Here is a 23,605-nt window from a genome sequence, read left to right as displayed (position 1 = left end):
TTTTAAGACTTTTATTATCCTTGTGTGTTTCTGTCAGAGAGAGAACAGGAACAGGTCACCTGCGCTTGGCTTCCTTAGAGCTGTTTGCATGCTTTAAAAATTACAAAGTTCCCAAACTGTTTTAATGGGCTATAAAATTCAGTATGAAGCTTAAATATACTTGTCAATTGCAGTGAATGCTGATGACTCCATTCCCATTGATGACCAAACCCTGATGTGAGTGGGTGTTGATGGTTTTTTGACCATTGGAAAATAAAAACTCTGAATACATCATCTAACAATGCCTGGATGCAAAATAGGATAATTGATATAGCATCAAATTAGCACAGAGGGAGGGTGACGCTGCAAGAACTCACGCAGCAAAACTGAAGAAGGTGAAGGTGCGATGAACCCTCATTCTACATCACCACAATATCCAATTACAGGCAGATTAAAAAGGATTAAATTCCTTTTCACACACAATCTGCGGTTTTACACAAGGCTGTCACGGGCCATTAGTGTTACTGAAACCAGCATGGCAGAACAAGCAAACTCCCACTGAAAGTATTTATCCACATTTCCTGGGGGACACAGCTACACTATTTTTAGTTGGACAGTGTTGTGTACTGTGTGTGTGTGTGGGGGGGGGGGGGGGGGGGGGGGCGAAGATGGAAAAAGCAGAGTGCGGGAGGAGAGATGTGAAAAACACGATGTTGTGGGGCCAGAGAGAAAGAGAGAAAGAGAGAAAGAGAGAGAGAGAGAGAGAGAGAGAGAGAGAGAGAGAGAGAGAGAGAGAGAGAGAGAGAACAGCAAATCCCAGAGTGCTTCTCTGTGGGAGAGAATTTGAGGAGTAAACCTGTTGAGAGGAAGATGTATGAGGGAAGAAGATACTGTTAGTGACAGAGAGAGATTAAAGAAAACAGAGAGAGAGAGAGAGAGAGAGAGAGACAGACAGAGAGAGAGAGACACACAGACAAAGGACAGAAAGTAGACCCCAGGATGCAATTTCTATTTTTTATGTCTGTTTAATATTCTTTTCCATGAGAAAAGGTCACCACAGGGGATGAAGTCAGAAAGCACAGATGTCCGCCAGAGTTTGCTGATGTGGTCTTTAAGCAGTTACTAAACAGAAACATCAGTGACGCACAAGCATCTTTTAGTCAAAGTAGAAAACAAATCAATCCAATTAATGTGATCAGTTCCTCGGAGCCCGGCCGATTTCTCAGTTGCCCGTTAGCGCTCAAAATGAGCTTTCCACAGAACGGCTGAACATAACATCAGATCATAAAAACAAATGTTTAACTTTGAGTGCCTTTTCACACCCGTGTAACAAGAAACCAAAATCTCTTGTGGACTTTAGTGGAAAACTATCTACATGTAAATGCATGTGTGCACGGCAGCAAATGTTACAGTATGTTCTCACTTAACAACCCATAATGTCATTAGGTCTTTGGGAAAAGGGGCTGGAAAGGCATGAAAAGGCGACTGAAGAAACAGCCACTAATATGCTGTATGCTGGGAACTCGCAAGTGATTAAAACCAAATGTTATGTGTAAAAGAGTAAAGCCGTTCCACAGCAAATAATGGAAATACCTAACAACAGTATTGCAAATCTCAAATCTCCAATCACACAGTTTTTCATTCAATCTGCGGCCCCCGTAAATCAAATGAGCCTTTACACAAAACACAGCTATGCGGAGATGAGGGAAAAAGTCCCAGCAGGGGTCTGCAGAGAACACAGGGGTCAGTGAGGCCCCCACAACAAATCACTCAGGTAAAAATGCTTGTCATTTCCCAACATCTGGAATTGACAGTGTTGGCAGTCAAATGTGTGACCTTTTATACATTACGTCGGAAGCAGGGAACTGACAGTTTCAAACGAAGGGGGGGGGGGGGGGGGGATGTTGACAGTAGCGGCCTTGGCTTTTCTCCAACCTACCAGGACTGGCTTAAAATCATCTCAGACTCAAACTTTTTTTTGTTTGCTGGGAGATGCTTCTACCACACAACATGCATATTAAATTGTTTCTGTATCACTGTATTTGAACATGCTGATATATTACTGCAGCAGTACAACTAAAGAGCCTTCCTATAGGGCCATGGCTTACTCCTGGGGTGTGAGCTGTGACCTCATTTCCTGCTAATAGGCTACTACCGAACTACTTGCAGTAAATCCTTTTTAAAAGACTAGCTTCCCCCTCTGGGATATGTTAGCGAAAGCCTGCCACTTTACAAACATGTCCAGGTAAAGAATGAATTGTTTACCTTGATAGACCACGTGCCCGGCTGCGGGTCCTTGATGCTGACAACTCTGGCCGAGTTGGGAATGTGCAGGAGCTCTGTCAGGCCGTCATTCTTCCCCACAACATTCCCTGGAGGCAAAACATGAACATTGATACAATTATTCCCCTTTAACCCAGGCAATCAAACTCTTATGGCTCTAAGGCCACAGGTTGCATACTCAGTGTTGCTGTAAATTGTCCAAATATTAAGATGCAGGGTATGGTTTTTGCATTATCCAGCATACTGTAAGTGAAGGAACATGTGCTGCACATGTGGACCCCAGATGATGCTGGAATAAATCTAGTCCCATGAAAAAAACGGTTTTGTTTTTACCTCTACCGGCTCTGTGTCCATTAACTGCAGCTTCTACAGTTAGCTTTGTGTCTTGAGAACTATCCCAAAACAGTTGTCTTCTCGTTTACATATATTTCAATATGATAAAGTCGGAATATTACATAAATTATTCCGATTTTATTCTCATAATATTTTTTTGTTCAATTTGAGCTTTATTCTTGAAATTACAGAAAATGTTTTTACTTAAAAATAGCCCTAATACTCGAAGGATGTTGCATTGTTATTTTTGTGGTTATATTATCTCTACAAACTACAAAACATACTGTAAAGATTCCCCCTGGTGCCCTGAATGGAATCATCAGTTTTTGTCATGTTTATTGAGGTTTTTCATTTTCCCTTCGACACTCATCTTTACAAGTATGCTAATAAATGTCTGATCAATCTTTAGATTCCAAACTCTGTCGATATATAAACATAACACGTATCTTACCCTCTGGGTTTTTTATTTCGATGTCAGGTGCGGGGCCACTCAGGGCCACTGTGATTTGCTTGAGGCTGGGGTCAAAGGGCATCTGCCACGTGTTGCTGACCCCACTGAAGTGATCAGTGGACAACAGGTGGACTTTAGACGACTGTACAGCCTCCTCCACCCATTTAAGGATCTACAGCGAATGGATCATAAATGTAAGGAATGCAGGACATATGCATCATTTATAATGCGCGCGCACACACACACACACACACACACACACACACACACACACACACACACACACACACACACACACACACACACACACACACACACACACACACACACACACACACACACACACACACACACACACACACACACACACACACACACACACTGCAAACAAGGTTATCCCCTCAGCATGTGCAAAGCTTTCATCAGAAAAATGTCCGACATTCCAGCGCAGTCTTGCCCCTTTATTTCCTCCTTGTCCCTATGGAGAATCCCACCGCTACTGTGTAAGACCCAGAACCAGATGCTGCTCTACCCTTGACATGTGAAGGAGCATTCAGCTGTGATGTGATGCTAATATGATACAGTGCATTCATCTCAAACCATCTAATTGTAGGTGCAGGGAGAAAAATATTTAAATGGATCAAAATTTTTCTGAATTTATAATGCATTTTCATTTTTTCATCCTGCAAGCCACGAGCATTTTTTTATATCTCATTGTCCTGGTGATGTGAAATAAGAGACTGTTTCTCAAAATTATTTACGATACTAAACTTCTTATTTAACTCTTTGCATCCTTTGAAGTCTCTCCTTGGCAGCCGAATCCAAGGAAGGTGCATGCATCAATCAGCTGAATGTTTCTTGCACATTTGATCTGGAGTCAGGTCTTGAACACGGGCGCAGCAAAGGAGATGAGATTGGCTGCAACACCTTGTAATATTTTGTAACCAGACAGCTTTTCTTCTGAATCTCAAAATGAGTCCTTTTACCTCATTGACTTGTTTCTTGTCCAGATGGAAGACCTGCCCAGAGCTGGTGGAGGCGATCTCCTCGTAAGCCTTGTAGCCAATGTGACTCCTATCATCACAGTCCCCCGTCAGCACAAACACCACCTACACACATTCATGCACACATATGAAAATGTGATCTCTGTTCCTTTAAACCTAACCTACATGAAATCATGATAATGTATTTGAAAAAAATCTTCAAACCTGCGACTGTTTCTGCTGAATGAGCTGCAGGACTTCATGCGTCAGTTTGTAATCTTTAGAACGGGCATCTGTGAAGACGTAAATGTAGGACCCCGGCAAGGAGATCTCCAAAGCGATCTTGATGGCACCGATACTCATCTCCGGACAGTCCCCGCCTCCCTGAGAAAGAGAAGGGTATCGTCAGCATATGTGCTCATATACGCATTTAGCAGAATCTGTAACAGTAACAGTCCTTTTAAGTTTAACTTTTTCAATCAAATTAAATTGTATGTGAATAAAAAGCAACCAGGTTGTCTAATTCTGTCCGATTAGCACACATGACTACTGAGCTATTACAAGACATAAGCTGACTGTTGACATCAAACTAACTTAAAAATAAAAACATATCATCTTGTTTCTAACCATACTGACAAGAATAACTAGAGCAGAACTTATAAACTCTCTGTCTGACTAATTGGGTCTAAAGGAAATGTTTACTATGGCATTCCAATAGGCACGTATCTGTCTGTCTGAGCGGTCCAGCAGCCATCTTTGATGCATCATCCCCAAAGAGTAACATCTGGAATTGGGTGACCCATTATTTTAGGCCAGTGGGGGGGGGGAAGAGGGTGAATAGACAGAGTTCCTCTATTTCCTCTGAAACCCAACATCTCCCGTCTGGCCAGAAAACCAAATCCTCCATTCAACCTCTGCCCCCAGCAATAAACCTGATAACCCCCCCCCGCTGTGTACTTCTGCTTTTGTGATTTAAAAATAACACGTCCTTCCTCAAAGGCTGTATACATATGACATTCCATCACGAGATGTTGCACTATAGCGTCCTTGACCAAAACAAATACTACGTGTAGCCCGCTGGTTCAGAGTGTTTTGCAGGTGACAGGTGTGATTACGGTGTTAATCTGCACTCACAGCAAAGAAGCAACAGGATGGAAATTGTCGCGATCACCCGGGTGTCACGTTTACATTGCTGCCGGAGCAGGAGCTATCCTGCTTGATAATTCTTCCGGAGGTTCAGTGGTTTCACAGAGAGGGACTAACATGTATTAAAAAAGTACAGAGACCGGTAGAGCTCAAAGAGGGATTGAGGCTTCAGGTTCTGCTATATTTGCCGTACCCCAAAATAGTTGTCGGCCGCTGTAATAATGAAATGTGTTTTCAGATTTTCCCTTTGCAAAGTCTACAAATTTAAGAAGCAATGGGCAGTATGTGTTTTTTAAACATCAGAGCATGTAATGAATATGAGCACAATATGTAGCATTTAAAATCTTGCTAATAACCTTTAAAAACATAACTTTTCATTAAAGAATAAGAAAAATGTCAATTCCAAAGAGTATTTTTCCGTGCACTTTGTCCAAAGCCTCTTCAGGGGATGTGCAGGTGAGGAGGTGAAGAAAAACAGACTCATGAATGAAGCAGCGAGTGAGAGGAAGCTGGGTCTCGTCCCTGCTACACACAAGACACACTCACACAGCATATAGAGAGGATTACATCCCAAGGATGCACAGACACTCGCCAATGTCTTTCTTCTCAGGACAAACTTCACTCTGTCATTTTTCGATTTAAAGAGTAATGGTTTGCCATTTTTCTACTGGCTTCTCTTGTTGAAGAAGGTCCCATCACAAAGTCCTCTCCCTCTCAGTACACAGACTTAGCAGTGCTCTGTTTAGCTGTGTGGCCATCGCAGGTTTTTGTTTATACATGTGTTTGCAATGATGCAGGAAGAAAAATAAACCTGAGATAGAGAAGAGATTTTCAGGATCATCTTCCAAAGTCAACATATGACCAAGGCTATGACTGGTAGACCTCCTAGCAACATCATATAAAAGGATGGAAATCCACATTAAATGGGAAAAATTGATTGCAGGTTTCTTGTAAAAGAAAGAAAAATCTATTTTTCTTTGAGATTTCTTTCATCTCCTGATGGAGTCTGACTGATGAAGCTTCCTGACCAGCTCACAAAAAATATTCCAAACAAGAGGTCTGGCACGACCAGAGTCTGCCTGTTTTTATTAAGGCCATATGACTCTCGGTGACCAGGTTAGTCCGGCCATTCTCTCAGTTCGATGAACATGATCTCTGAACCCACCTGAACGTACAGCTCCCGCAGCTCATACTGGAACTTCTTCGGGTCTGTTGTGATTGTGACCGGTCCAATCTCTGCAGAGAAACAACAGAAAATATGCTGAGTGATTAATATGGCCACAGGCTCAAGTCTGCATCTGATGAAAAACTGAGAGCATTCTTGTTTCCTTAAATTCTTCAGCTGAGCCAAATATTAGCTTTGGCAAACGCACACGGATGTCCAGATTAAAATGTCACAATATGAACCGCCAAGAAGAACGGCAGGAAAGGAGATATTTGACCTGACAGAGAAACGAAAGCATAAAGAAAGAAATGTGAGGAAGATACACACAGACAGACAAGTGATGAAGGAAGAAAACATCAAATAAATGACAGGGATGAATGGAGATATGTTCTCAATACAGATAAGATTTGATGATGATGATGATTTTAAGGTCCAAACTTCCCTCTTCTATTAATTTGTGTTAATGCTTTTGTACTGAAAGGAACACAGAGCTCTGGAAAAAACAAATCCAAATGTTTTGATGTACAAACGCTGCTGTCATCTGCTTCCTTAACAAAAGCATGACAATGACAGAGCAGACAAAGATTTCAACCGATGAGGAAAAGAGAGAAAACATGTAGGGGTTTTAAATGAATCCTCACAGACAATGTTACTTACCATCTCAGGAGTACTATGTGCTTTAAAAAGGACAAATTCCTAATCCAAAAATCTACAAACCCAACAATATACAAGGAAGAACCCATGGGGTTGCCTTGGAGCGAATTTGATTCATTTTAACGACATTTTAGTAAGAAAAATCGAGATCAGAGAACTTGATGAAACAATCAGACGTACTTAGAGCACTGATGATCTTAGCAATTTGGTGCAGCTTGATTGAATATAAGGTTTGGTCTTGGCCTTGGCATGCACTCCACTGAGTGACATTCTACTTGTATATGCCGACAAACCTTTCATTTCAGTAATTATGTTGTTTTGTGTCAAAGTGAGCTCAGCGTTTGGCCCCAAGTGAGGACACCTTTCCCTGGGCTTCAGAGAAAAAAGTGTAGCACCTTCAGCACACAGTGACAACATGACCTGTGCTCTGTACCTCTGCCAGGGCTACTAGTCAACGCAGTTTCTCAGCCTACTTTGTTCTATCCAGTAATGAGCTGCTAAGCCCCTTCTCGAGTCAAACTGTGTGACTTCAGCCACTGCAGCTGTGCTGTGGAATGAGCCTGATGAAGGGGCTGCAAAAAGGCAGGCACACACACACACACACACACACACACACACACACACACACACACACACACACACACACACACACACACACACACACACACACACACACACACACACACACACACACACACACACACACACACACACACACACACACACACACACACACACACACACACACACACACACACACACACACACACACACACACTGCAGTTATGCACATGCAAGCAGATTGGAAAACAAGGCTTCCATTGTGGAGGAGAGAACAATTACAAAGGATCCCTGACTTTTAGAGAAAGGACAGCTTTAGAAGTCTTCAAATGTGCGGAGAGGTCAAATCAGAAATGTACACGTTTGATTGATAATTGCTGCAGAGAACTTTCTCTTCTTCTTTCTTGGGATTTTTGTTAAGTCAAACATCTAATGTAGCCCTGTTTGCAATGAGGAATCATACACATCTTCATTTCTGTTCCTTTCAACGTTCTTCCACATTCTTTCACTCCATTTACAAGCACTTTCAATCTCTATAATAACATACACAAAGGAGAAAGATATTTTTTCCAAATGACCCAGATTTTGGCATCCTTGTGAATCCTCAAGGTGGAGTGTAGGAACATTTGTGGCGATCAGAGGCGCTTTTCAAAACTAACACGGAAAAGAGTTCTGGCTGCTCTGAACGGAACGTGGATCTCAGGCCAATGTTTGCAGAGATGGAAAAGCTGACATCTCTTTCCTTATGGAACAAGTTCCCATGGCTGTTGTAAGTATTCTTTAGACTACTGTGGCTGTGGTGCTCCTGACCACAGCCCCTCTCTTTGCATCAACACCATGGAAAACCACAGTTAATACTCACAACCTCTTAACCTCTAAAAAACTAATCCAATTCTTCAAACTCTGTTTTTCTGATGATATCTGACTTTGTCAAGTGTCTATTAGCTCTTTTCAAATCTGTGTTTATCCACATTTTGAAGTCTGAATGAGGTCATGTAAACTGTTTCGATACCACACTCAAATAGTTTAAACAAACAGACATGCCTGAGAGCGTCTCCTTCTTGTGCTTGTGTGTCCTCAATGCTTTCAGGGGGCAGGTGCCTTGCCAAAGGGCACCTGATTAAAACTGGTAAAGAATAGACTATCTATTGATCCATTAACTGCTGCTAAATACACAGGACAGCATTCTCATTCGCTTTTTCTAGAGTAACAAATTAAACTTCAACTTAAACTTAATTCATACCTCACGCCTCCACTAAAGTTGAATGGAAATCCGTTGAGTAGATTTAGCATAATCCTGCTAACCAACAAACAAAGACAGATGAAAACATAGTTTCCTTGGCAGAGGTTATAAAGGAAATCTAAACGCGGTCCTCTTGATGCCATATGGGAACTAGCTTTCAGGCTCCCTTGGTGATGACAGTGACACGGAAAAGGCCAAGAGAATGAACTCAGGGTGAAAGAATGCACCCAAGTCCGATAAAGGAAACAACAAAGAGAGAAAACGGCCAAAGCAAACAAATAAGAACGAAGATCTGCATCTTGTTCCTGTTTTCTAAATCTGTTAGCGGTGCAAGTTGTTGACCCGAGCTGGCTGTGGGAGTAAACAATCAGAAACAAATGACTGCGGCCTCCACCTTGATATTCCCACAGCCTTGGTGCCCAGCGCAGCCTGTAAGAGCATGCATCTGCGAATCACATGCAGCCTTAAACACTCACAGAACGTCTAATGGGATGGAACAAACTGGGCAACTGTCCAGCGGCAAACTCAGTTTCACCTCCACTGACATTCGTGCTTAAAGTAATTTGCGGGGAATCGCTCGTGCATTGACCGTGGAGTGAGTTTCTCTTTTTTCTTTTTTCGCTCACAGCATCAGCAGCGAGGAATTCCAAGGCTGGCTCGATGATAAGTCACAGCCGGTGGTGTCTTCCAACCAGATGACTTCTGACTCTTTGGCCGCAGCACATGGTGAGTTTCATGGGCTGCTTACATGACAGACAACTGAGGAACGTTTTCATCGTTGTTCTCTGTGGAATGATCGAGACGAGATGTGGCAGCTTGGGAAACTTTTGCTCTTTACGTGCTCCGCGCTCGATTCCTCCGCCGCAGTGGGAGGAGATTCACAGTTACATTCACCATCTGCAACATTTGCTTTCAGACCTGGTTGTTTTCTGACTCACCATTCCCCTGGTTTATAAAAGCCTAATCACAGGGGGGGGGGGGGCAGAAACCCAGTGCAGTGACAATACAGACCATCAGCGCCTTGAGGACCCCATAAACTCCACCTTTTGTTTGTCGATAGAGTAGCAACAAAGGCTTTTCCTCTTTGTCCTCTTTACAAGCATTGATTTTGACTAACAAAACCACTTTAATCTTCCATTGTGGCTGTAAGTGAGACCTTCACTTCAACAATAGTCAGGAAAAGAGGTTCTGTGGTTTTCGTCCCCATTCAAAGAAAATGTCATCGGGTTACACAACGTGAAGCTGTGGCAGCGCTTAACAGCAAAAGAAGCTGTAAACACACACACACACACGCTGCTGTCACTTTGACCATCAGCTTTGGGGTATAATTCAGTTTACCCCCCCCACCCTTATAACACACATGAGGCAGCGCACAGTGCGATTACCTGCAGCTCGGTGGGTGAGCTGGACTGTACGCACTGCAAGCAAATGAGAAAACATGTCTGCAGACACTACATAAGGTACATCTGTGAGGGTTCAAGGCTACTTCAGAAGTTCACTGGAACATATGTGGATATATATCAAGAGTGTAAATGTACTTGGCAGCATTACATCATGCTGTATTCAGAAGTTGTGCACATGTACATAGGCAACTGGACTGGTTTGTGATTCTAGAAGTGGTGAAATCAAACAGGAAATTACAGCCTATAAACACAGAACTCTTCTTCTTCTTCTTCTTCTTCTTCTTCATCTTCTTCTTCTTCTTCTTCTACTGCGGCTCTTAAACTCTGCAGTAGCGTGGACACCAGAGGTATGGATGGAGCCGAAGTATTTCAAGTGTCCTTCAACTGTCAAGTCTTCCCTCATGTTCTTCTATGCATTTTATCTCTGTCTCTGATTACAGTACCTCTTCAACTGTTTTTTGTACCTCCTTCTTTTCGTACCCTTCTCCCTCTGCATCTTTTACCCCCCCTGACTTCACCTGCTGCCACGCCCTGAGCGACAAGAGCTGATAACAACCTTGATTTGAAAACCACCACAACCTGAACTGGAAACTTCTCACACAACCAGAAGGAAGAAAGAGAGAGAGAGAGAGAAAGAGAGAGAGAGAGAGAGAGAGAGAGAACACCAGGCTCTCATTTCCCTTCACTTGATGCAACTGAGTGTTTCCAAGATGATGGGACACACAACAACAGATCTCCATGGATTAGTTCAAATGATAACACACAGCATTACACGCACACACACAAACAGACAAAAACATATAGTGAGACCCAACCAATGGACACCACACACAGCCATATGATCACTCCCAGATGGACGGACTGACTGAGCCGGATCCAGAGACGGATGACAGCTCCGACCCGTCCACCCCATCGATCTGTCTGCTAACTGTTGCCAGAGATACAACACAGAGGAAGACGCAACCCAAGGTGAAGTCTCAATCAAGTCAGTGTGTGTGAGTGAGCGTGTGTTACTTAATGTCTGTCATGGAAAGGGACATGTGGTTCTGTGGCGTGTTCCTTCACGCAGGCCCAGAAATATGTGTGTATATGTTTATGTGTGTATACTTGGGTTGGTTGGAAATAAGAACACATGCTGCTTTGGGTACAAGTGAAAGTAAATCATAGTTTGTTTCTGCACCCCCCCCCCCCATCTTTATTCAAGAGGATGGTCTTTTGGCCATTTTGAGAGCAGAACTAATTGTTCTGCTGTGCTGCATGACTGCAATGCTTTGATGGAAAATTTGATTACATGTAAATTGATTCTTTATAAACAAAACTGTCTCTGTGAAATCTGTCTTTCCGTGGAGGATTCAAAGAGAAAGGCCAGGAAGAGGAAGAGTGATAACTAATTCAGACCCAGTCTGACCCCATCTTCGTGGTTGACCTTTGACCCTGACGGTTTTTCAGCCATAACCTTGAACTCTGTGATCTGGAAAGTGTCTGCACAAGGTAAGCAACAGGACAAATCCATCTGGAGCGCATTAGTTTTATAGTTATTTTTTCCTGATGCTGATTTATCTGACTAAATATTTGTGTATGAGATCTTTTAGTTTACTTGTAGTTCAAGCTCACTCTCCCGCGCAACATAATAGAAATCCCCGAAAAATAACATTGCGTCCTCTTTTCCGACTTTGGAAACTATGAGGAATAAATTGGCAGATTTATATGATTGATATGAATGCATACCTCTGCATTGACTAGATCCGGATTTCTATCTGGAACTACACTAAATTACACATGCCCATAAATATCAGTCCCGTTAACATGCCTGTTTTTTTTTCATCGAGATCTATGAAATATTCGGAGAGGAATCAACCCAAATGTTGAAAAACACTTTATCTTGCTATGTTAAAGAAATGGAAAAAACTTCTTGATCCGCCGTCTGCTCTGCAACGACCCAGCACATCCTTCCACCCAGTTTAGTTGTAATCCGTCAAGTAGATACATGGATATGGGTGGAAACATAACCTCCTCGGAGAAGGTAAAAAATCAGTGATTTCAAACGAGATCTACAGCCGGTAACATTGACCCAGATGTCTAAGAGCGAACTGTGAACACATAAAAACCTTGCTGGGTTGGAGTCAAAGGAATGTGACTGGGGATGAACACGGAGTGACTATTCTTTGGAAGGGTTCTGGTCTGTTTTATGATGAACGCTGTCGGAGCCGTGCTGCCATGTATCTGCTCAGCGCCCCGTCAATACTGATTGATAACAGGGGTTTCTAGGTCGAGCTGTAATAAATCTTCCTTCACCTCCTAATCAACTTCACCTTTAAAGACGTAAAAACACAAAAGCAAACAAATTGTGGTAACGTCAGGTTTGTCAAAACATCTTACAAAACCCGACTGCTTTCAAAACTGACCCTGATAGGTTGTGTTGTGTAACGTCTTCTTTACCTGTGTGCTGTCTGTGAAGTTTCGGCATATGCTCTCCATTTGAGAAGTAATGGCCAGAACCCTGAGACTTGTTCAGACTGAACCCTATGATTCAAACCATGAAAGAAAATGAATTTATGTATTAAATGTGGCCTATTAATTGAAGAACTTGAATTAATTTAGCTTGAACATTAAAATACCCTAGGCATCACAAACACAAGACTGCACGGCTCTTGACTGCGTGTTTTACGACTGGTGGTGTAAAACCAGAATGCACAAAGTGACTGGGTGATGTTTTTTAGGTAATTGTGGCTCCTTTGTGTAACTGAGGAAAATCTAATTGAAGCAGACAAAGAAAACTCAGCAGATCGTCAATGTTGACCACACACAGACGCACACTCAGATGTCTGAGGCGGTGATTTCCAGCCGGCGTGCTACAGCAACCTGGACCTCCACCAGATTAGCTCAGGTATGCTGTGAACATTAAAAAAATCAAGTCACCTGGTACAGTGCTTAACCAATAAGAAGGCCTTACCGCAGTGGCTGGTAATTTAATTCAGCCCTATAGTCATTTGACGTGTGTTATCTGCAATATTTGGGCCATATTGACTATTACATCATCATATTATGAGAATAAACTTATACTTAAAAGAGAAAAAGTAATATTACCAGAATAAATTAGCCTTATTTAGGAAACAGGCTGCAAGGAGAACCAGTGTTCCACTCCTTCTGGATCCATAGTCATTAGTATCAATCTCATTGATTCTGAAGTAACTGTGAAACCCCTTCAGCACACAGATGTGACCAACAACAGCAGTGGACCACAGCCAAACATTTCCTGCTCCACAAAACAGAGTTTCCTCAAAGTCTGTGTGGTCTTTCCTCAGAATACAGAATAGACCATTTCTTGCACAATCTTTTCAAACGGAAGTGAATTAGTAAAAGATAGTATTCCATTATATGAAAAACCTATATACTGACAGATATAAAATAACAAAATGCATTCATAATATTAATATGGACTTTCTCGTAGTATTGCATCTTTATTCTCAGATTTTGTGATCCAAATGTACTTGTTAAAAATAGATATATGAGTGAGCAGATTGCTTTGGCTGTTTCCAAACAGTTGACCATGAGCTCAGCATGTGCTCGCCATCAGTCTGACAAAGAACAACAGGTTCATCAAAACCAGCTGAGCTTTCTCCCTGAATAAGATTCAAAGGGAATGGACATGTTGTGAATTATTTTGTAATGGTTGGGGGCTTTGTGCTGCGTCTTTGAGTTTTTGGAATACAGAATGTGTTCTACACTAGAGCGTGATAGTGTTGAGAAACATTGATCTTAGGTGGTCTTCATGATACATGACTTCCCTCAAAACAGACCCCTCAGAGGCAGGGGGCAGAGGGCACTGACGGCCCGACCTTTAACCTGGCAGCCAGTAATTCCCTTAACACTTATCTGGTTTGGACACATTTGCCTCAGTTAAAAACCCATACATGCCTCAGTGTCAGTTAAAATCCTCCGACGCTTTGGTGTTCCATATCTTCACTGATCCCACCGTCTATCTTTATGGTCTCTCCTCTGATACAGACACACAGACGAGTCAACAGTTGTCCAGGCATTCAGAAAATGCTTCATCGCTACACATCAGGTTTCTCTGGAGGTAGAGAAGGAGTGACATACCCCCTTAATAAAATAATATAACTGCAAAAGGTTGTACTGGGGAGGAAAAGCAAAAAATAACGTAATGTAGAATGAAGCGGCGCCCCTGCTGCCCTGCACATAAACCATCATCCTGCAAACACTGTGTCTTTCTAATCTAATTTTATCACTACAGTACTACAAATTAAATGTCATTCTAAACACACACATGTTCCAACTGAAATGTACAGGAGCAGCTTTCACACAATTAAGAAAAAAAAAGCCTTGGAAGTGACAGCCAACATGAGGTCATGCCACACCAAACATGGGCTTGTTCAATCTTGGCACCAGCTCTGTTGAAATAAACACAATGTGTTCCAAATGAGTCCACCAGACTCATGTGAAACAATGCATGAATGAATATGTGTTAAAAATACATAAAAAAAATATTTCCTGAATAATAATTATGTCTAGACATGATCCGGGGACTGTAATTGACAATAAAACATTAATTTTAGGAAAGCGTAGAGGTGGCTACTTACAGATTAGGGTAATAAGTATAAGAAATGCTGACTGGCAAATACTAATATACAACATATATATGAATGACTGCAGTAGCTGGAAACTGTGCTTACGGGTTCTAGGTCAGTTTGAGGTTGGAAAAGTGATTTGAAATCCCCCCAAAAAATGTACAGGCATTAAAATAGATGTGTTACTCATGAATTTATTATAATTCTTTATGTTAGGCAAGTTGAAACATCTAAACACAAGTCGAGACATCTGAACTCCCAATGCTATCACTGGAAGCAACAAAGCACAAGAACAGCATTTAGAAGCTGCTCCTCACCAACTGAATCCCCTGACTGGCCTCGGGCGCTCAGCTCTCCAACACAAATGGACTCTGGAGTGAGTGACTGGCTGCTTCTGCTGACGGCACATGGTAGGAGTTACGGACAGGTCAGGTAAACATGTCCGCCCCAGGACGGTAAAACACATCTGAAGACAAGCAGCCAAACAGGCGACTACAGGTCATGTGGGTCAAACAGATGACAGGCTTTTTTACACTTCTGTTTCTGGGGAACCAGCAACAAGCTATGCACACTGGATGGAGCATCTCCGGATACATATTTATATTTTATCTATGAAAAAATGAAAATGTGTCAAATTTCACCAGCCGGGATTTGTTCTCTTTTGTGTTTGTCTGTTAGTCAGCGAAATTACGGGTTAAATCGAAACCTGGTGGCAAGATTTGATGTGGGTCAGGGAGAGACCACTTCAGTTTGACATCCAGATCTTGATTCAGATTTTTTACATTTTCACTGATTACCCGAGGAATAATTCATGGATCATTAGAAAATAAGAAACCAGGCTCGTTAAGGGGACTGACATCTATGAATGTGTGCCATTTGGTGCAGCTTGATTGGGTTTAAGGGTTCTGTTCTACTTACTTAATCCTGTTCCCTTGAGGTGGTGTTTGGTACTACATTGTCTTCAACCTCCGTAGTTACTCAAAAGATGCTACAGGACAGACAAGCACCAGCCGCCAAAGGTCAGGAGGATATTGGTGATGGCCCGACAGTGAGGTCAAAGAGCCCATAAGGTCAGGACCAGGGCACATGAATCCTCAGGATCAATGTCTAGGTTCAACAGAGGTTGGAAAACAAATCCAGAGCCCAGAGGGAAACCAATGTCTCACCGTCCAGAACAAGAAACAGAAACTTTTGACAAATCCCTCCTTGATTGGGTCATTTCATTTAAATGGCTCCATGTCAGCCAGAACATCAAAAGGTCAACTACCTGTGACGTTTCTAAACACCGGCTGAATCCTTCATCCTTACGTAGTGTTGGAATCTCTACAGCTGTCGTACATGAACAAATTGTAAACAAGGACCAACACGGACGTGGTTTTAAGTGTTCCTGTAGAAACCCTCAGGTATGTGCCGACTTCAGAGATGAAAGGGGGGATAACCCCTGAGCACCGATTACAAAGCTCGATGGAGTTGAAGCTGTTGTGCTAAGAGCACTTCGGGGCATTTCAGGAGGTGCGTGCACACAGCCCCAAAAATTAAAGGCCAGTTTAATAATCCCAGGCAGGTCAATTAGTACATGAAAGACACAGACACACATTGTAGTCTGCCACACTCCGCTCTCTTCCTCTAATTCTTCAAAACCTCCACCTCTCTGCTTTGGCATTCCTGCCTAATAGCATCATTATTGACTCTGTCCGGCTAAACGCAGGCTCCTTGTAATCTCGGACGGGCGGGGCAGAGCAGACAAAAAACTGCCGCTCTGGATAAAGGGAAACAAAGGGGAAAGGGGATGGTAGAGGAGGACGCTGCACGCCAACAAAGGGAGCTGTGTGACCGGCGTCTTTCATCACGGAGGAAGAAGGTTTTTTTCTCGTGGTCACTCCGCTCCCAGGGGCTCGGTCCATCTCACTCAAACTAAAAGACGACTGGCAGGAAAAGGACACTCCATATCCACTCGGTTCCAAGATGTCAGTAACTGATCTAATTTTTTAAGCTTAAATCTCAAGGGGTTCTTGATAGAAAAAAGCTGGATTTTGGAAGATAAGCTGTTTTCTGACACAAAGTCTAGAAAATGTCCACAATCTTGAGTCTGGACGTTTTCCAGAGTTTGCATTTCACAGAATGAAAAGGGGATTGTCCTGGTCAGGTGCAGTTGCAACAGCAGGACAGGGCTGGCACCTGAGTGGATCAAGCAAGGAGGCAGGACACAGTGTATAAATTCTACTGGGGAAAACACATGTTTTTCTGTTTACAGCACATCAACCCCAGCGAACGCCCTGTCACCAAAAGCTCTTGATTCTCATCGTCTTTCTATGCACAGCTAACACCACACAACACAAAGGGCTGCCGTCTCAATGCATTCTGGCTTTGTCGAGGTCTCCCACCGACCCAAAGCACTGACGCATCTCAACCTCAGCCAATTAAACACTAACACAAGCACATACGAGATACCCACAAACACGTCCCCTCACAGCACGGTGCCATTTACAAGGACGAGCATGTGTGTGTGTGTGTGGACGTCAGCAGAGCCTTAATGAAGGAAATGCAGAGTCCCAGTGGATCATTAGATACGTGCACTCACTCACACTCGTCTCAAAATGTTCTTCTCTCAGACATGAACCCTGGGAAATGTCCAGACTATTTTCCGGAGTTTGTCTTTCACATGTAAAGAACGCAGCAGGAGATTCTTCAGCTCAGACACGTCCACAACAACAGGAGAATGTCCAGAGAACGGAAATCTTTTTTTTTTATTGTTTACAGCTCATCAACACCAACATTGCCATCGTCGCCAAAAGCTGTCGACTCTCGTTCCCTTTCCAATTGAAATGTTTAGTCGAAGTCTATTACGAAATATTTTCATCATTTTTGGATTGTTGTCATGTGTAACAAACTTTAATAACAATGTCACTCGCTCACTGTGAAAATTCCAGTCAGTTTCATGTTGTACTCGCTCATGGGCACACAGACTTTCTCCTTATTGGCTAGCAGGAAAGGTTTCCGAAAATTAGGACATGAGCGTTCTCTCACATACAGCCCCTCCGGAAGATGTCTGGAGTTCAGTGCATGTCTGAAAGCTGCTCTATTGAAAAACTGCTTTATGAATGGTTAATTGGAAAGCTGCACAATTTGACATCAGTGCCGGGACTAAGGCCAAACTTCCTGGCTTTGGAACGGCAGCAGCGTTGTGAAATAAACTTTATTCGGCTGTAAAATCTCAAATAAATGTTCCATGAGTCCAGAGAGTCTGTTTGCAGTACACCTTCAATTTCTCAGCCTGAGACTGGATTCTTTCATGACAGATTACTTGTCGTTCTCTGGATTGTAACTGCAGGAAACAAAAAGAGACGTCCGTGTACACAGCTGTTATTTTAACAGTCCAGGGCGCTAATGTACAGCAGATTCCCTCATTAAGGGAAAGTCATTTCCAAAAGCAGCCACGCTATGAAATGATAACACAACAGGGGCGGCTGTAATTCAACTCTAGCAGAATTTAATTTGAGTGTTCTCTAGGCCCACAACCCCTGTGCCTCAGTCAAATGACTTGTGAAGTATCCTCTTGCTTTCTTTCTTTCTCTCCCTGCAGGATGGAGGAATGGGACGGGATGGGGGGGGGGGGGGGGGGGGGGGGGCTTCCTGACTGATCTTCCTACACAAGCCTGACCCCAATATCCAGGCATCCTCCTGACACTCTCGCTTCACACACACACACACACACTACAGGCCGACAGAAATACACAAACACACACTCTAATGTTTACAATGTCAGATTACAGTGTAAATAAAGCCGCGGCTCGGGGCCTCTGATTCAATAGGAGCCAAATCAAACAGGAGGGACCGAGTTATCGCGCTGGGTCGGACGGAGAGCCGAGGAAATGGATCTGTGTCAGAGGAGTGAAACAAAGACTAAATAAAAAGTTCCTCTGTAAAAAAAAAACTGACTCTCTTCGAGGGTTAGTGATACTGGGAGGACAGAGAGTGAGAAACAGGGGTAGGATTTGGGGAAATGTCCAGCGGTACCCCTGGTTACAGTGGGCTCTGCTAATCACTCCTCTTTCCCCGCTAGGCGATTTCGCAGAACACATCCTTACATGCTCGTTAACATTTTAAGGAGCCAATGAACGCCACTTGGTGGTTAGGGACAAACGCAAAGGACGGTCAGTTTCCAAAGAGAAGTCAACGTGCACTCAAGGTCTGGCTCAAGCCGCTGCGGTTTCAATTTACTGCGTGAGGGGGAAACAATGCAAGTTATAATCACCATATTCTTTCAATACTTTCGCTTTATCCAAGACACGATGCATCACCGCTCTTTCATCATCTGCTAATGATTTTCGATTAACTTTCACCCCTGGGACGCACAACCCTGAATTCATCATTTGTAACACTTGTGTATACTGAGCATATTTCTTCTTCAGTGATATAATTATTATTCTAGGCACAGAGCTGTCAGATTGAATCAGTGATTGAGGAATCGGGCTCCATGAGAATTTGTGACATACTGAAATTTAGTCCGAGGAGAGAAAACATCTGGAATAGGAATCTGCCTCCTCACCCCACACGTCACCTGTCTATTAATTTCTTTCCCTCTCTCAGATCTCTTGAACGAGTTGGTATCTACCGTTGCTATGTGTACTTAGGTTGAACTGGGAAGAAGACGTTGTACAGATATATCTTGAGGTAGTAAGTCTGTACTATATAAGGTTCAAATGTAAACTATGACATGATTGTACTCAAATTCTGTCACTAGTACAACAATCAATCAGATTCCCCCCCACAGTTGTTTCACTATCAGGCTTTGATGACCTTTGCAAGATCTACTGTTTTCGATCTCCACACACTCCAAGTGGCTCAAGAGGTAGAACGGGTCGCCCACTAACCACGAGGTTGGTGTTTTAAACCCCGGTTTCTCCACAGGGCCTGTTGAAGTGTCCTCTATGGAGGACCATACATGACATAAGTAAAAATAAATACATAAATAAATGTATAAATAAATACAGAAATAAATAAATAAATGAATAAATAAAAATGGAAATAAATAAATAAATACAGAAATAAATAAATAAATATGTTAATACCAAAAGAAATGTCAAAAGAAATGTCTTAAATATATTTTAACATTTATTTTTTCCCTGATACATTTCCTTTGCATTTGCAGTGTCCTTATGCTAATGAGAAAGGCGGGCCTAGCCGCAGTCTCATGCAGGATTGGTCACAGGAGTGTAATGATCCAGCCCTACTACTTCTGCCTCTCAATGCTGGTGTCCAGTAGCTGTTTGCAGCGTTGAGCCAGTTCACACTTAAAATGAACTAGTTCAAGTTCAGAGGGTCAGTTAAGGTTATTTTTTATTGGGATGATTTAGCTGTCAGTAGTCCTGACTGTGAGCGTCACGTCTCGTGTTCTACTGAGCACAATGATCGAGCCGAGAGGAGGAGGAGGAAACAGAAACTCCAGCTCGTTACAAACCACCTGCAGCTTCTGCTCTGATCATGAAGCCGCTGATCTCTGAGCAGATGTGACCAGAGAAACTCTGTGTTTCCACTGTTTCCACTGTTCCACAGAGTCACTAACTGGCTGTTTCACGGTGAAGAGCTCAATCTCAGTCACTGCCCGTGTCTCTGAGCGAGTGTGTGACGGAGCGCAGGGGCTGTGTGTGTGTGTGTGTGTGTGTAGCTCAGTTGACCAATCCTGCTCGAGACTGAGGTTAGGCCCGCCTTTCTCATTAGCATAAGGACACTGAAATGTGGAAATAAATAAATGTGGAAATAAATAAAAGTTGGAATAAAAGTGGAAATAAATAAATAAATGTGGTAATAAGTTTAAGACATTCATTTATTTAATTCTGCATTTATTTCCATATTTATTTATTTATTTCCACATTTATTCTAACTTTTATTTTTCGATTTCAGTGTCCTTATGCTAATGAGAAAGGCGGGCCTAACCTCAGTCTCGAGCAGGATTGGTCAACTGAGCTACACACACACACACACAGCCCCTGCGCTCCGTCACACACTCGCTCAGAGACACGGGCAGTGACTGAGATTGAGCTCTTCACCGTGAAACAGCCAGTTAGTGACTCTGTGGAACAGTGGAAACTGTGAAAACACAGAGTTTCTCTGGTCACATCTACTCATAGATCAGCGGCTTCATGATCAGAGCAGAGGCTGCAGGTGGTTTGTACCGAGCTGGAGTTTCTGTTTCCTCCTCCTCTCGGCTCGCTCATTGTGCTCAGTAGAACACGAGACGTGACGCTCACAGTCAGGACTACTGACAGCTAAATCATCCCAATAAAATATAACCTTAACTAACCCTCTGAACTTGAACTAGTTCATTTTAAGTGTGAACTGGCTCAACGCTGCAAACAGCTACTGGACACCAGCGTTGAAAGGCAGAAGTAGTAGGGCTGGATCATTACACTCCTGTGACCAATCCTGCATGAGACTGCGGTTAGGCCCGCCTTTCTCATTAGCATAAGGACACTGCAAATGCAAAGGAAATGTATCAGGGAAAAAATAAATGTTAAAATATATTTAAGACATTTCTTTTGACATTTCTTTTGGTATTAACATATTTATTTATTTATTTCTGTATTTATTTATTTATTTCCATTTTTATTTATTCATTTATTTATTTATTTCTGTATTTATTTATACATTTATTTATTTATTTATTTTTACTTATGTCATGTATGGTCCTCCATAGTCCTCAGGCAGTGTGCACATGGATGCCCTGTATGAATGCGTGGTCATCAAGAAAAGAAAATCCTTTCCTATAGTGACCAGTTCCCATCTCAGCAGCATCTCCCCTGGCTCTTGTTGTTGAATGAGTGTTTCTTTGCAGGTGGGCACCGTCCACTTCTCACCTCCCAATCGGCACACAATCCCCCCCCCCCCCCATGACATGACATGACAGCAGCCTTTGATGGTGGTGTTTTTTTAGGCAAACAGGTAAGTGACCTCTCCTCCTACTCTCAGAAAATAGTAATTAGAGGATTTTAAAAAGTCTTACCCTCAGCGAAACAAGAAATGTCAACTTCAGTAAAACTGTGACTGTGATGGTGAATATGAATAGTTGTAGCTGAACTACCCACATTGAATCTCTGCTGGTTTTTGTCTGCATTGCCATACACCCAGTGCACTCAAATCCTACTTTGACGTGCATTATTATCTGTTAAGTTTAATGTGAGCACCTCTGACCCACAAGCCAAGGTTACTTTTAAAAGGCCCAATGATACAGTATATTGCCCAGGCATTAGCCGTTCAGAATGAGAGAGCACCCAGGGGTGATGATAATGATCAAACCTGAAGCCACACACACTAACCCTGACGGAATGATAATGATAGTGACCGCCAGGCTGAACATCTGTGCGCAGAGACGGCTCCTGCTCTGGAGGTGTGAGGGACATTAGGCCTTCAGAGGCGGGTTGTCAGCAAACTATCACATTTCTCACGTTTCTTGTGTTTCCCTTGCAAAGAGCAAATACTCACAAAACGGCGCAGCAGAGCCGAAAAGGGCCGTGCGTAATGAGGGGATTCAATGAAGACCTCAATGTGTTCAGTGCATTACCTGGGTCGTGGAAAGGCACCAGGGCGAAGTTGTACAGGGGTCTCTGCGGTCTGCTCAGCGAGGTCTCCAGGATCTTGGACGCACCCTCGATGACCTGGACAAGGTCGTCGTACATGGAGCCGGTCACATCGAAAACGAACGCCAGGGTGGATGCACCCTCCGGGATGTCTTCTTCCGTCGCGGCGCCGCTGGCTGCGTCCTGCGCGGCGCAGAGCGCCACTGACAGCGCGAGGGACAGACACAGCAACCTGGAGCCCATTTCTAACTTTTCTTCTCAGGCAGAGTTTTGTAGTTTTGTTCAGGGTGAATCTCGAGCCGACGGCAGAGACATCAGGCTTCCACACTGGACTGAAAAGTGCTCCGAGAGGTCTCCAACATCAGCCAAAGAAAGTGAAGTTAAGAGATTCCTCTCTGGTTTCCTCTGTGGGAGCAGGAGCCGTGGAGTCCCGGCAGCTGCAGCAGCGCCTGTTGTCTGCTGGATCTGCAGACTCAGGAGCAGGAGCCCTTGTTCAGCTCAGTCATACAAAGACCACCTCTCCGCTGGGCAGGAGGCATCCGAGGCGAAACGTGCCCCGTGCAGGAGGGGAGCGGGGCTGTGATTGGATGGGAAGGTTTTGGGTTCCTTGTGTGTGTCGTTTACTTCACGTTCCTCAACAAAGACGTTACAAGAAAACACACGCATTTCTCTGTGGACAATTAACAAATGTTGATGCGTCATTTGGGCATTTTTACGTGCCAATAACGCACCTGTTGCAGCTCTCACTCACATGTAGAGAAGCAGAAGAAAGTGATCTCACTTTAAATTCACTTCATTCGGAGGTGAATTTATATTGAACAACTTTAAACTCTTATATTCAAACAGAAAAAGTCTCTAACTGCAGTAAAACGTGGAACAATTAGAGAGCTGCTCCTCCCTGGATCTGTGCTGTTTGCTGCCACCTAGCGGTTATAACTGACACAACAGTATGCAAATGCTGATAAGTTTTTCCTGAAATTTAAAGCCGGTATTGTTTTAACATGTTGTAAGGTTCCTACATCAAAAACAGTCAAAGCTTTTACATATGAGTGAAAAAATAAAAATTAATCAAATGGTTTATTAAAACGGTTATTGTTCAAATTAAAATGACTCCGGATTCAAATTTCTTCTGTAGTTGTCGGATTCAAAACTTCATTAGTGCAACATTCTTTCAAGTAGTGTGGCCGATCTGCAGTAAATGTTAAACCCTCTATGACATGTAGGAAAAGGCTGTTTGA

At 43.0% G+C, this 23,605-nt stretch overlaps 1 protein-coding gene across 1 annotated transcript in view; it reads right to left on the bottom strand.

Moving 5' to 3' along the window:
* Positions 1-23,389, bottom strand: part of hmcn1 (hemicentin 1) — a 75,397-nt gene extending 52,008 nt beyond the window's left edge. The window contains exons 1-6 of the mRNA XM_062395985.1: positions 22,352-23,389; positions 6,341-6,411; positions 4,255-4,413; positions 4,033-4,155; positions 3,047-3,218; positions 2,245-2,351 (exon numbers count right to left, since the gene is read on the bottom strand). Of these exons, the coding sequence (XP_062251969.1) occupies positions 2,245-2,351; positions 3,047-3,218; positions 4,033-4,155; positions 4,255-4,413; positions 6,341-6,411; positions 22,352-22,610 (891 nt within the window). The 5' untranslated portion in view covers positions 22,611-23,389. The remainder of the gene's footprint in view (positions 1-2,244; positions 2,352-3,046; positions 3,219-4,032; positions 4,156-4,254; positions 4,414-6,340; positions 6,412-22,351) is intronic.
* Between the last annotated feature and the right edge of the window lie 216 nt (positions 23,390-23,605).

This window comes from Platichthys flesus, chromosome 9, assembly GCF_949316205.1.
Source record: "Platichthys flesus chromosome 9, fPlaFle2.1, whole genome shotgun sequence".
NCBI classification, from domain to species: domain Eukaryota; kingdom Metazoa; phylum Chordata; class Actinopteri; order Pleuronectiformes; family Pleuronectidae; genus Platichthys; species Platichthys flesus.
The sequence above is the reverse complement of the archived record's forward strand: the minus strand, read 5'-3'. Positions and strand labels throughout refer to the sequence as shown.